The sequence below is a fragment of the Thalassophryne amazonica genome, chromosome 9 (assembly GCF_902500255.1).
Source record: "Thalassophryne amazonica chromosome 9, fThaAma1.1, whole genome shotgun sequence".
Classification (NCBI taxonomy): Eukaryota; Metazoa; Chordata; class Actinopteri; order Batrachoidiformes; family Batrachoididae; genus Thalassophryne; species Thalassophryne amazonica.
The window spans coordinates 89928413-89944335 of NC_047111.1; the positions used below are offsets into that span (position 1 = coordinate 89928413).

Sequence of the window (15923 nt, forward strand, 5' to 3'; positions counted from 1 at the left end):
ACAAAGACAGAAGCTCTGATTCATTGTTTGTGTTCAGTTTGTGATCACCTTTGATTCTACTCAGAAGCGTTGGTGGTGCTTAAACTGGCTTGTCAGTAGCTGATAGTGTACCAGAGTCAATACTAAAAGTTAGCAGTTAGCTGTACCTTCTGCTATTTTTTTCAGTTAACTTTTCAGTTACCGGATTAGCAGTTATCAACGCTAACTTTTTGTGAGCTGTCACCAGGCCAATGAGACCCCCTGCCAGACCAGAACGTTTTTATTCTTCTTCAAATAATGTCAAATATTGATTAATTTGGATGTCTGTGCACCCACAGCGCTTTGACTATTACTTTCCCTCACACACAATCTTCAGTGGAGTAACTATGCTATATTTGGAAGTGATTTGATGATTTGACAGGGTTAATCAGCTTATTATTTGTATTATTTTATTTAACTGGAGGACACGTGACAGTAGTGTGATGCCACGTTAACCAGGCTGCTGTCTGCAATTAAAGTTGGCAGTCAGACCTTATTATAGAAAGCAGCACACATCAGAATCTGACATCTGTTTGGCAGATTTTGACGCCTACTGACATAACAAATGTTAACCCTCCACATCCTCCCTCCTCATATCGCCACTGCAGGTTTATTTTATTTTTCATGAAACCCTCTCTCACTGTTTGTGTGATCTGTTGATTATGTTAAAACTTCTCAATAACTCCTGTTTCACACCAGACATTTGCATTGTTGGAGACAGTGTAATTTCATAAAAAGGTTGTGTGTCTGCCAACAGCAGCTGCTGTTGATCTCTGCTCCTGGACATCCCAGCTGGGGAACATGTACCGTGTTTTGAAGGACATGAACTTACAACTTTCCTCTGTGAGGCACGTGTCTCTGCCTGCTGTCCTCACATGGAAATACATAAAGCATCTTTCACCTTTGCACCTGGCTGCAGCGGTCGCACACTGCGGGCCGGCCTCACACGCGTGTCCATACATTGTCTAATTTCTCTTTTTTGAAAACATACGTTTATCTCCTTGTTGATTTTAAGCATTTCACGCTCCCGTTACAAGTATTAAGTAAGTTATTTGTTGTGCAGTGTTAAAGTTTCTGTCTGTTAATCAGAGCTTTTGTAAATTGCAGGTTCAAATCCCGTGAGTGGCATTTGTTTTTTATTTAACTGGGTTATTTAACTGCATGGTTCTCTATTATATACCTGGCTGGACATAATAACACATAATGAGAGCACACTGCTTGATTCATGTAATTTCATGACTGTACGTCTGTGACCATGGGTCATCTAGAGAGGAACAGACAGTTCATACTTGTATTGTAAAAGGGATTCAATAAAATGCTGTTTTTTTTATGGTGTGTGGTTTTAATTTTTTTTTCTCCACAGCAGAGGCGCGATGTGGTGCAACACGTTCCAGCTGCTCACACTGTGTTCGCGCATGAGCGTGCACGAAACCATCGCTGGTGCGTCGTGCACGCCTGTGTGACCGTGTGCCCCTCACGACAGCAAGTGGATATTTCGTGGTTCCCCATTTCGTCTTTGGTTCACAGAGTTTCTTCTGGCTTATGCGTCTTTCGTGTTATGTGTGAAGGGGCCCTTAACATTGGAAGAATTTTCGAAAATTCAAAATTGTCAAAAAACATCAAATTTCTTTAATATTTGAGAATGTTATGTAGGGTGGTATCTTTATCGACCGACAAAGTGTGATCCAGATCTGATCCAGATTATAGTTTTTGTGGCCATTTAAATGTAAAGGAAAAGAAAACCCACTGATAATTTGTTGGGTTGGTAGATTATGATATTGAGAGCCCATATGAAGTTGTAGGCATGTGTCATCATTTATGTTAAAGTTAAGAGCGTTTTTGTATGACTGGTCTAAAGCCACCAGCAGGCTGCCATGCTGGCTGCTATAACAGCGATGTGTGACGTCACATGGGCACAGAGGTTCACAACGTCGCCAGTGTTGTTCTTCAGTATAGAAGGGGCAAAGCATGTAAGTGGCAATCAACATCCGGATTGATATCGGGTTCCAATACCGACGTAATTCGCAAATAGGAATTTTCCGATCCAACATGCGGGATTTTCCGATACTGGAGAGAAACCACGTCTGTGAAACCTCTCTCGTGCTGCCTGCCCTCTGCTGTTTACTGCTGAACGGGAGGAGAGGAGGGGGAGTGGGCTGTTTCTGTGCTGAAGACGAGCTGTTTCTTCCATGAGCCCGCACCAGAGACGAGTTTTAATCTACCTGGTAACGGCAACCCAGCTTTCGGGTTCAAATGGTCTGAGCACGGATTCTCTGAAAAATTAGCAGAGTTGTTACTGAAAATCAGCTGATTCAACGTCTCGAGGCTGTGAAGGTGCAGCTGAAGAGGACAGCCGAATGGAAGAGAGGGAGGGAGAGAGAGAGCAAACGAGAGAGAGGGAGAGAGAACTTTTACATCAGCCGTGTTCGCCGTCTGTGGTTTTCTTGACCCATGCCACATCACAGCAGTGCCGAAAGCGATCCAGATTTTTTTCTGATTGGTTAAAATTGTGTCAATGGCGGTATTTATGAAATCGTTGAATTCTGCTTAAATGCTGACTTTCGAGGCAGATATTTCAGTTGTAAGACCTTATTTTCATTGATATGCATCAATTGTTAGTTCACAGCACAGTCTATCTTCCCAGCTGTATTTTATCAGTGGGTTTTCTTTTCCTTTAACATTGAACACCCCATTTGACGTATATTTTACATTATATCTTAAAGAAACATGCCCCAATCACACTCATATTTGAATGTGAGGTGCAGAATGGCACTCACTATTGCCTGACAAAGCTTAATCCAGATCTGATCCAGATTGTGGATTTTGTCGGCTTTTATATTTAATATTGAAAAGCCTAGGTGTACATTTTGCATTATATCTCAATCAGAAGTGCCTCAATCACGCTCATCTTACTACCACTCACTGCAAAAATTGTGCCTCTGAAAATAAGCCAAATAATACAAAATCTAGCCAAATTGTCTTGTAATAAGCAAAAAAAAAAAAAAAAAAAAAAAAAAATCTGCCAATGGGGTAAGGAAAATTTACTTGGTTAGAATTCTCAAAATTAGCAAAATGTCTAGGCACTGAATAATCAAAATGTGCCTTAAACCTAGACAGAATTCTTTTAAGATTAGCCTCTATCTTAAAATAAGGAAAAAAAATCTTGTTCCTTTGGATGATTTGAAGTCCATTGGCTTTCCTTGTTACTGGTTAAATACAAGTACAACTTGATATTAGCTGGAAAAACTTAGAAAACGTGAAATACATTTTCCCCAAAATAAGACATTTTTTCTTGTGTAAAAAATTCTTGACAAGATTATTTTTCTATTTAGACAAAACTTAAGTCAAATTTTCTTTAAACAAGTTTTTTTTTTTTTTTTTTACTTTCTTAGATACCAGTTTTTGCAGTGCTGACTGGAAAAATGCTAACTGAAATGAAATCACAAAGGTTTTTCAAACCAAAGGTCCAAGCTTTGCAGGAATATGTTAGGATATCCTAAATAATGAGCATATCACTTAACTTCAGCTTTTGTGTTTCTGAGTGCCTCATGTTTTTACACGCAATGCACATTACAAGTCGGGTTATTTATTTATTTATTCTTAACTTTCTCTCCAGTGAGAAATACAAGGCTTGAAAATAATTCAGGGGAAACACTGAAATCTTGATGAGGGGCAAGGGTGGTGGCCAAGTGGTTAATGTGCTTGGTTTCAGTGCAGAAGATTCCGGGTTCAAATCCCACCCCTGCCACATTTCTCCATGTAATGTGGAGTTGCGTCAGGAAGGGCATCTGGCGTAAAACCTGTGCCTATTCAGCATGCAGATCCACCTTGGATTTGCTGTGGCGACCCCGAGTGCAAACAAGGGAGCAGCCGAAGGGACTTACTTACTGAAGTCTTAATGAGGAAACACTATGAAAACATTTATGTCTCAGGTTTTCAGAACTTGCCAAGAACTTGCTTACTGGATACTTGGAACTTACTCGGGGTATCCAGTAGTTCACAAACCAAAGATTTTAAGTTGATATCAGCAGACATAAGGAGCAAACGCTCATATTCATAAAGATTTGTCTACTGGCATTTTTCTTTGGTGAAAGACATTTACTAAATTGTCATTGTTAATATTATTTATCTGTTGATTGATGGAGTAATCACTTCACATCATACATTAGACAGATGCTGATAATTGTGTTATTTGAGTTGGCGTGGCACCAGACCCGGTGCCACGAGGAGGCGTTTGGGGGTGAAGCCCCCTCACGTCATCAAACCCGCCCCCTCGGATGTGAGAGTTATCAAAAAATAAAAAAGAAAGAAAAAGAAATACTGGAAAATATAGCAAAATATTAGTTATTCAATAATATCACGTATTTAACAAATAAACCAAATTAATTAACTAAAGTAATTAATTTTAAAACAAATGGATGTGGCGTGTGTCTGTGTTCAAGCGATTTGATAGGTTGAGGGTTGCGCTTGTCAGTGCGGCAGAGGGCAAGGATCCTGAGTCCAGCAATTATGGCAAGGTGGACGAACTAAAGCATGCTCGATTTATTCAAGCAGTGTCAGAGCTGGAGTTCCTGGGATTCGTCAAGTCCACCAAGCAAAAGGCAGATCATGCAGCACGACTCACTTGGGGAGGGTGTTAATGCTGCATTTACACATAACGACGACAACTCATGAATGCCACGAAGTACGCATTCTTGGCCGCTGATCACGAATGTGATGATTTGGGGCAGAGGCGTCAGGTGTCCTCAGGAACTGCTGCAACCTGTTACCACACGTTACGATTAATGGCACGTGTTGCTGGAGAATTATCAGGAACCATTACGCACGGTCAAGAATGTTGTTGCGCGCTATTGCGCGTAACAGCACATCGTTAAGTTCTGTCACGTTGTGAACGAGGTGAATTGTTTCCACACACACACCCATATTTATCCAACCAAATTCAGATTGCTCCAGTTTTCAGAAGAACTTTGTGACTGCATGCATAGTTGGGCTCTGTGCCATGGAGTGGCGCACATGCCCAATTGCGCTGTGTTTGCGCTTGTGATGGAGGGCTGTATGTGGGGTTAATCTACTGTCTCGTGTCGTTTCTCAGATCAGTTGCTGGTTTGGTTTTGTGGTATGCAGGAGATCACTTGACTGAGGGTCTATACGTTCAAATATTAATTAAAAAAATACTGCCATCACTCTTTACTCTTACTCAGTCAGTCTCTTACAACGGTGTAGCCTAAATACATGAGCTTTCCAGGAGCGCACCCAATTCATTACGCACGCTCAGAGGCACGTCCCTTCCGGTGCACACTTTTTTTGGGGGGGGCGCCTTAATTTTTTGTTTTTCTGGCGCCTGGCTTGTGTGGCACCACCCTGTGATTGCTGGCTTTGAGTGACTTGCCCAGATTCTCCTCTTCTGTTCACCACAACACAGCTTTTCAGCTGGACCACACAATCTGTGATTATAGGTAGTAGCACTGCAGAGTGTTGAGTGTCTTATGCCACATGCGGCAGACAGTAAGCCACTGCGACAAGGACAAACCGGATGCTGTTTTATTTTTAACAGGGTGAAAAAGTGGGCAGTGGGAAAAGGGATTATTTAACTGCAGAGAGACTCTGTTTTAATTAGGTTAACATTAACAGTTTGTCTAACCTGTTGTTTTCCATTCGGCTGCTCCCGGTTCTGTTCGGGGTCGACACAGCGGATACAGTCAGATCCGCATTGGTAATTGGCACAGGTTTTACGCCGGATGCCCTTCCTGATGCAACTCCAGTTTTACCTGGAGAAACACACACAGCCGCTGGTTTTCCAAAGAAGTCTCCCATCCAAGTACTATCCAGATCCTGCTCTGCTTAGCTTATGAGATCTGACGGGATCAGGCTTACACAGAGCAGACCGGCTGCAACAGTTTGTTTAACCTGTAACTTCACTAAAATCTAACTTTATAAAAAACCGTCAGATCTAAAGCTTCCTATTTTTAATACAATGCCGAGCAACATGCTATAAACCTATAGTATGGAGTGACAGTTCTTCTACAGTCATCATGTGAATGCAGCATTACTGTATATCCATTCAGGTAGTAGGGTAGACTTACACATGGAGTAACCTGCACTACTTTACTCTGTGATAGTTCTTGTTACCCTGCCACTCGATCCCGGATAAGTGGATGGAGATGAGTGAGTGAGTGTAGTCTTGTTATAACATTTTTGCAATTTCACTGTCGGCTCTCCAGCTGTGGTCTTTACCTCTTCTAATAACAATCACGAGTTAGGTTTATGCCTCACAAGACTTCTCAAGAATGCATAAAGGCAAAAGTTCAAAATGTAATACTATTGTAATTTATAGGAATGAGTGCTGAAAAAGGATCATGAAATTCTTGAAACATCGGAAATAAATTAAATTTAAGTAAGAGTGCTTCAAAAAGAGGATTGAATTGGATTACATTTGCTTGGCTAACTAGTTTTTTTTTTTTAACTCCACTCTTGTTTCAGTTTGTGTGTCTGGTCAGGATAACATGATAATTACAGAGACACTTTTGAAAAATGGCTCGTATGGTTGGGTTTTGGGAAGTGGCTATATAAACTGGCAGTGATCTGTATTGAGAGATTTATTTATTTATTTGGTGTGTGTGAGAATGATTTGTCATCTACTGAATACCCCACTTGCTTTGTTAAAAATAAGTCAGTCAGGGTCGGCCAATAAAATGTTACCACTTTTTGATCGTACACAAGTTTTTGAAATGAGAACTTATTCGAAAATTTTATTTACAGACTTGTAACAGAAGCATCAAATTAACATTTGATACCAAAGGTTTTCCACTTTGTCTCTTGTTTTCCGCACAGTTCAATAATTGATGACATGTTCAATCCAAAAAAAAAAAACTGCACGCACGGACCCCGCCTTCTGCGGCCTTCACCCACTTTACCTCAATTCAGATGATGGACTACTTCAAGTTTAGTGCACATAAACAATGTCAAATGTATATGTGTTGTCTTTAATTCTGATGTGTGCCATTATTGTGGTAAACAACTAATAATTGTGTATTAATTGCTGTATCTTGTCTGAGGTAATTGGAGTGTAAACGTAATTTCGTTGTTGTTGCACTCGTGTAATGATAATGAAAATAAATCTCATGTCATGGTGATAATGGGCAATGTGGCGGCTAAGCAGTTAGGGAGCTTCTTTCGGAGCAGAAGGTTCCTGGTTCAAGACTGCCTGTGCCCATTCTGTGTGTAATGTGGATTTGATTCAGGGAGGGCAGCCGGTGTAAAACTTATGCCAAGTCAGTATGCGGAGAACAGATGCTGTGACAAGGATTTCTTTACTTGAGACTTTCCTTCTTGCCAGGAAAACACAGTAACACACAGTTACACTAATTATTGATTAAATACACTCACCAACCACTTTATTAGGTAGACTTTGCTAGTACAGGGTTGGGCCCCCTTTTGCCTTCAGAACTGCCTCATGGCATAGATTCATCATGGTGTTGGAAACATTCCTCAGAGATCTTCGTCCATATTGACATGATGGCAACACGCAGTTACCCATTCAGCCAGTCTACCCATTCTCATCTGACCTCTGACATCAACAAGGCATTTTTATCCACACAACTGCCGCTACCTGGATATTTTCTGATTCTGATGCTTCGTTTGATCTTCAGCAAGTCATCTTCACCGCGTCTAGATGCCTAAATGCGTTGAATTGCTACCATCTGATTGACTGATTAACTATTTGCATTAACAAGCAATTGAACAGGTGTGCCTAATAAAGTGTCCGGTGAGTGTAAATTCAGACAACTGCTGTTTAAAAAAAAAAAAACGTATATTGCAATTGATAGCAGTGCATGAAAATGTTCTTTTGTGTTCATACCTTTCACTGGTGCCTGTGGAACTTGGAATTTCATTCTAAAGAGCCTTATGTTTTTTATAGGCTATTCTTTGGCTGTACAAAAGTTTTCTCAGACACTTGGTGTGTTCCAGTTCGACTTCATTGGTGACTGTCTGACAGATGATGAGATAAACATTGGTAAGATAATGCAGGCCCTCTGCTGAAATCACACTTTAGATTTGTTGACTATAAACGTCACTGAGGCTAAAATGCACTTGGAGTATTTCAAATACAAATACAGTAGTGCTTTAGTGAACTATGTTTTTTCCTCTCAGAGTTGTCATAGGACTACTGATAAACAGATGGACTGAGAAAGTTGTTTGAAGAATTTAGTTTAATTTACAGTTTTTATATATATATATATGTATTATATGGGGAAGCTTACCATAAATGGGCAGTGCCTAGAAATCTCTTTTTTTAAGTGTATATTTACAAGGCACTAGATCATTCTAATTAAGGAATAGATTTTCCTGAAACTTGGCCTAGGATAGAAACTGCAGAATATTTTGGGCAGATCCATATAAAAGAGTGGTCCACACCAACCAGGAGTACGAGTGAATGTCATGCGTAAGGAACTCCAGTATCACACACAGTCTAAAAACTAACCATTTTAGGCAGAAAATGTGTCACCTAGCAGTAGAATTTCATTGTAGACAGTCATCAATTTGCGGGATTGTGGATATTTAACATAAAACCCAAACCATATGTTGCTGCATAAAGCATATTAAAACTTATTTTGCATAATGTGACCCCTTTATTCCCCTGTATATCAAAAAAGAACACCAATAGAATAGAATATCTGACAAAGCCCAAAATACAAAATATTGACTTATGAAAATTTTCATTAAAGTTTCATAAGAAGTCCAAATTTGATGTTTTTCTTTTTTTTTTTTTTTAAATTAAACATCAGCTACCTTTTTTTTAAATTTATTAGTTTTCGAGAAACAGACATGCCTGAAAACACAACCTCCTTGGCAAAGATCATGAAAGTGTAGAAAACACTTTGAGGACTTGACCCAAGCCCAGAAGAGGACAATATTTGGTGGATGTAGTTAGTTTCCACATTAATAATTTAAGGAATGAGGAAACAGACACTTCTGCATTAGAGCATAATGACACACAGTCTATGTTTTTTATTTCACTAGATGGAAATACAACCCCTGGCAAAAATTATGGAATCACCGGCCTCAGAGGATGTTCATTCAGTTGTTTAATTTTGTAGAAAAAAAGCAGATCACAGACATGACACAAAACTAAAGTCATTTCAAATGGCAACTTTCTGGCTTTAAGAAACACCATAAGAAATCAAGAAAAAAAGATTGTGGCAGTCAGTAACGGTTACTTTTTTAGACCAAGCAGAGGAAAAAAATATGGAATCACTCAATTCTGAGGAAAAAATGATGGAATCACCCTGTAAATTTTCATCCCCAAAACTAACACCTGCATCATATCAGATCTGCTCGTTAGTCTGCATCTAAAAAGGAGTGATCACACCTTGGAGAGCTGTTGCACCAAGTGGATTGACATGAATCATGGCTCCAACACGAGAGATGTCAATTGAAACAAAGGAGAGGATTATCAAACTCTTAAAAGAGAGTAAATCATCACGCAATGTTGCAAAAGATGTTGGTTGTTCACAGTCAGCTGTGTCTAAACTCTGGACCAAATACAAACAACATGGGAAGGTTGTTAAAGGCAAACATACTGGTAGACCAAGGAAGACATCAAAGCGTCAAGACAGAAAACTTAAAGCAATATGTCTCAAAAATCGAAAAATGTACAACAAAACAAATGAGGAACCAATGGGAGGAAACTGGAGTCAACGTCTGTGACCGAACTGTAAGAAACCGCCTAAAGGAAATGGGATTTACATACAGAAAAACTAAATGAAAGCCATCATTAACACCTAAACAGAAAAAAACAAGGTTACAATGGGCTAAGGAAAAGCAATCGTGGACTGTGGATGACTGGATGAAAGTCATATTCAGTGATGAATCTCGAATCTGTATTGGGCAAGGTGATGATGCTGGAACTTTTGTTTGGTGCCGTTCCAGTGAGATTTATAAAGATGACTGCCTGAAGAGAACATGTAAATTTCCACAGTCATTGATGATATGGGGACTGCATGTCAGGTAAAGGCACTGGGGAGATGGCTCTCATTACATCATCAATAAATGCACAAGTTTATGTTGATATTTTGGACAATTGAAAGGATGTTTGGAGATGATGAAATCATTTTTCAAGATGATAGTGCATCTTGCCATAGAGCAAAAACTGCAAAAACATTCCTTGCAAAAAGACACATAGGGTCAATGTCATGGCATAGGGTCAATGTCAATGAGCAGATCTGATTTGATGCAGGTGTTAATTTGGGGGATGAAAATTTACAGGGTGATTCCATAATTTTTTCCTCAGAATTGAGTGATTCCATATTTTTTTCCTCTGCTTGGTCTAAAAAAGTAACCGTTACTGACTGCCACAATCTTTTTTTCTTGATTTCTTATAGTGTTTCTTAAAGCCAGAAAGTTGCCATTTGAAATGACTTTAGATTTGTGTCATGTCTGTGATCTGCTTTTTTTCTACAAAATTAAACAACTGAATGAACATCCTCTGAGGCCGGTGATTCCATAATTTTTGCCAGGGGTTGTACTACCAAGTTATATCAATTTAGTGCATGTTTAAAAAGAAAGAAATATGTAATTTATTATATTATATTTCTACTTGAGTTTTCAGCATAAGGATAAAACAGTGCAGCGTCTTTATTCTGGACTTCATCTTTGTGTTTTGATCAGCTCAGTCATTCCAGGAGTTTGCTGGCCTGCTGCAGGAAGTGGAGCATGACAGGATGATGTTGGTGGGTTATCACTTTCCTCCATGCTGATGACTCTGCATTCTATTTGACCCTCATTAGGAATAGAAATTACATCAACACATCCATCACAAAAGATGAAATTAGTGTTGGAAACCCCCTTTTTTGTTGCTTATTCGGATAAATAGAAATCCACATTTACTGTAAGTTTTATTTTGATACATCAGTGTCTTTTGCATAGTAGAGTTAGCTTTATTTATTTAGAAATGTATTCATACGTTTTCTACATTATTCATGTTTTTGTCTCGCAACATCTTTTGCTACTGCTGGTGTAGCTTTTATAGTTTTACAACAGAAAGTGAAAAGGAGGTAAGTGACAGAATATAAATTGTGAATTTGGCTATATTGAAACCCAGTATATATAATAATGCAGGACAGACAGAATGGGCAGTAGGGGCTGTGGCTATAATGCCACCCCCATTTGGCACTAATCAATAAGGTTGCACATTCTTCTACCTGAGAACGCATTATGTCCTATTTTCTTTTCCCCCCTCAGTGAAAACTGTGATCTTATTCAGTCAGCATCTTTTTTCAGGCACACAGGAATTTCCAGTGTTCTCTGAAAGCAGAAATGGAAAAATGTCTGCCTAGTACAGTCCTCTGTAGAGCTCATACTCAGCATATGATGCCCTGCATCTTACACTTACAGCGGTGAAAGTTTTCCGGAAATTACAGTAAATCCGGGTTTTTACTTACATGGTGAACATTTCCGGGTTATTTTTGATAGCATACGTCAGAATCCATTCATTCAGTTCCACACCCAAACCATTGGTGGCAGTAATGTGCTGTCTTGGTTTGCACCCGCCAATAACCTCCAATGAAGAAGAAGGGTTATTTTGTTTTTGAAGTTTATTAAGTCATATTTTTGGGGACTACACGGTTGTTTTCCTAACGGTTTACTTTGTTGTGGACATTAAAAGTTATGAGCTGCGTATTTCTTCCAATAATGATGCATTAAGTAGAGCTAACGGGTGACTATTCCAGCTGCTAAAAATGTGGAACACTTGACCTGACCCAACAAAAAAAAAAATTTTGGGAGATTTTTTTGGTGGGTAAATAGACCTGAAAATGCAACAGAATGGATCTGAGATTTCAAAATTTCTTTGGGGAAAACCCTCAGACCCTGTGCAGAAGCAAGTGCCAAGCAAAGTGGAATTCTGCACAGGCAAAATTTATCTGAAAAAAACAAAAAAAACCCCAATTATTTTAACACTTTGAAGCTGGCCATACACTATATGGAGATGTGATACAAATCCATAGACATGCATGGTATATCGTATCGTATATAGAGTGACTGCATTAGGATTGTGTGAGTTTGTGACATCAGACTACATCACAAATAGTCATAGATACTCAGAAATACAGCAATATGACTGGTGCTGTATTTCCTGTATTATGATGCATATTGCATGGTTTGTATATACTATATATTTTTGCAGACTGAGAGACATGTCTGAATGGGAACAGCCAGAAGGAAGAGAAAAAAAGCTGCATCCTTTCTTAAAAAGCAGGTCCTTTAAAAGGACCTGATTTCCATGTTGCACACATGAAGGTGTCCAGGACACTTCACAATGCTTGGAAGTGGACAAAGAGAGGGAGAGAGAAAAAAATGTTATAGCACTCAAAATGTTATTGAAGAAGGGCCTTTATTGTTAGTGTACATAGATTTAAATTTGTCCTCTGCCTTTAGCTCATCCTCAAGATCTAGAGACACTGGCTTCCTGAAACATACACGGGGAGAACATGTAAACTCCAGACAGAAGGAACTGGCTATGAGTTGAATCAAACGGCCATGTGATATTTGGGCGGGCGCTATTCACACTGCCATTCAGTAGATAGGTCAAAATGCATAGAACACTTATGTAGGCTTAGTGGTTAGCCCTGCTAACTACTAAGCCTACATACTGCATTACATATAATTTGTTCCCGCAGTTTGATTAAATCACGCGCACAACATAAATTCTTAAATATTTGTAGCAGTACACATGGCCAGTACATTTATTTTGAGGAAATACTGGTCTGTCGTGCTCTCTCTCTACATGCATGCGTCTCTGAGCAATCAAAAGCTCTTCTGTGCTCAATAAATGTATTTATATGTTTGTTATTCTTCACATAAACACTCAGTAATATCATCTGTCACTTAGTGTGTTATTTGCTCTCTGAATTTAGTGCACTCAGCGCTTTCATGTCTGACCAGGGGCCTGTACTACGAAGCGGGGTTACTGGCTTATCAGGGTAACTTCGGGAGTAAGTTGATGACGTGTGGAGTAACTTCAAGGCTAACCCGTACTACGAAAGGTGGATAGGTTTCCACCGAGGCGTGCTGCCACGGCAACTTACGCTGTGCGGCAAACCTGCTCCGAGCAGGTTATGTTCCAGGATTAGCTTGAGGTTTTCGCTTAACCACTCCCTTTATAAGTACCGTCCATCCACCTTCAATCACTCCGAAGACAATGCCGGCCTACCTGGATGACCCGTTTGATATTGGGGCACAAATTGTGAGGGGCTCTCTTCGCAGGGCGAGAGTTTTTAAAGACCGCCAGAATACGCTGACATTCGTTATCTTTGTCAGCTGATCGGGCCAGAAGTCTGTAACATCACCCATCGTACACTGTAAAAAAAGACTGTTGTTTTTACAGGAAAACATTGGCAGCTGTGGTCAGGGGAATTCCTGTAAAAAATACAGCAGTTAAATGTACAAAAAAAGAGAGCTCTTGTTTGTAGATTTAACAGTTCTTTTAATGTGAATCAGCCATGGTTCATTCACTGTAAATCCATATACATATTATGTTTGTAATGTTATCTACTGTGCTGCTGTATGTTTTACAGGAATTCCCTGGTAACCACAGCTGCCAGCATTTTCCTGTAAAAACAAGTCATTTTTTACAGTGTAGCAATGCCCCGACCATCGAGCAGATGTGCCTTGTGCCTGTTTTGCCAGTGGACAATTTATGTATTCCATCGGTGATGCTGAACATCTGAGATTCGCAAGGTAGTACTTGCTCTATCTAAACTGTTGGATGCATTTGTCGTTTTCCCTGGCCATTTATCCGCAATGCAAATCAAAGAAGGGTTTTATGCAATCACGGGTAATTACTAATATCAAAATAGGTCTAATGCATGTCCATTAATTAGGCGAAGTGGGGCTTATCAAGCTATGAATATAAACCTACCGTTCTGAAGGATGCCTTTATATTTCATCTTCACCTGGTGCGTTTGGCACTGCTATTGCATCTGACATATTGACAGGATTAGGAATAGCAATCATACAGTCAAGGTAGCCTATTTAGTAGGCCTATGCCCACCTCTGAATCGTGTTGCATCTGGGCGTAATTAATGAAAGAAGGTCATTTTTTTTTTACACATATTAGACATTCCACAGGTTAATCATCTGTAACAGATTTGGAGAACAGTTGAATTGTATTTACGCATTTACCCGATCAGCAATATACGTTGCCAACAAGCCTGTCTTGCTTTATTGGCAGACGATGTGTTCGATTTCCCCCTTAACGTTAATCTAAATTCCTCGTAGCTCCGCATAATAATCGTGCATTCTTCTCCGGTAAAATAAGGTGACCGCGCCATCATTGAAAAATGGTGACGTGTGCTGCAACCTGCCCCTTTTATGTGAACGCGCACATACTCCACTTAGGTTAACACAGGTTCAACAAATCAACATCTTATTCAGCGTCGTAGTACTGATTAACACCACTTGAGAAAACCAGGTTTTGTCAACCCCGGTTTAAGAGGTTGACCCTGGGTTACATCTGAGTAAGTTAACCCTGCTTCGTAGTACAGGCCCCTGGTCTTTTCTGTGTGCTGTTTTCATGCTCTCCCTGTGTTTATATGAGTTTCCTCCAGGTACTCTGGTTTTTTCCCACTTCCAAAAATATGCTGGTTTAGTTGTATTGGTGAGTTTAAATTGACTGTAGGTGTGAGAGAGACTGAATGAGTTTGTTTGTACATATGGGTCGGCCCTGTGATAGACTGGTGGCCTGTCCAGGGTGCACCCCATCTCTCACCACTCTCCCAGTGGCTGCTAGGATAGGTTCCAGCATCACCCACCTCCACTGTTCACCTTGAACTGGAATAAGTGTGTTCAGAAAATGGCTGGATGGATAGAGGGATGATGACTCTCATATATATGTGTGTGCGTGTGTGTGTGTGTGTGTGTGTGTGTGTGTATGTATGTGTATATATATATATATATATATATATATATATATATATATATATATATATATATATATATATATATATACTCAACAAAAATATAAACGCAACACTTTTGGTTTTGCTCCCATTTTGTATGAGATGAACTCAAAGATCTAAAACTTTTTCCACATACACAATATCACCATTTCCTTCAAATATTGTTCACAAACCAGTCTAAATCTGTGATGGTGAGCACTTCTCCTTTGCTGAGATAATCCATCCCACCTCACAGGTGTGCCATATCAAGATGCTGATTAGACACCATGATTAGTGCACAGATGTGCCTTAGACTGTCCACAATAAAAGGCCACTCTGAAAGGTGCAGTTTTGTTTTATTGGGGGGGATACCAGTCAGTATCTGGTGTGACCACCATTTGCCTCATGCAGTGCAACACATCTCCTTCGCATAGAGTTGATCAGGTTGTCAGTTGTGGCCTGTGGAATGTTGGTCTACTCAATCAATCAATCAATTTTTTTATATAGCGCCAAATCACAACAAACAGTTGCCCCAAGGCGCTTTATATTGTAAGGCAAGGCCATACAATAATTATGTAAAACCCCAACGGTCAAAACGGCCCCCTGTGAGCAAGCACTTGGCTACAGTGGGAAGGAAAAACTCCCTTTTAACAGGAAGAAACCTCCAGCAGAACCAGGCTCAGGGAGGGGCAGTCTTCTGCTGGGACTGGTTGGGGCTGAGGGAGAGAACCAGGAAAAAGACATGCTGTGGAGGGGAGCAGAGATCGATCACTAATGATTAAATGCAGAGTGGTGCATACAGAGCAAAAAGAGAAAGAAACAGTGCATCATGGGAACCCCCCAGCAGTCTACGTCTATAGCAGCATAACTAAGGGATGGTTCAGGGTCACCTGATCCAGCCCTAACTATAAGCTTTAGCAAAAAGGAAAGTTTTAAGCCTAATCTTAAAAGTAGAGAGGGTGTCTGTCT

General features: G+C 39.9%; 1 protein-coding gene across 1 annotated transcript in view; it reads left to right on the top strand.

Moving 5' to 3' along the window:
- The window catches only part of LOC117517636 (oligophrenin-1-like), a 205872-nt gene that overhangs the window by 14465 nt on the left and 175484 nt on the right, over positions 1-15923 (top strand). The window contains exons 2-3 of the mRNA XM_034178746.1: positions 7937-8032; positions 10687-10748. Of these exons, the coding sequence (XP_034034637.1) occupies positions 7937-8032; positions 10687-10748 (158 nt within the window). The remainder of the gene's footprint in view (positions 1-7936; positions 8033-10686; positions 10749-15923) is intronic.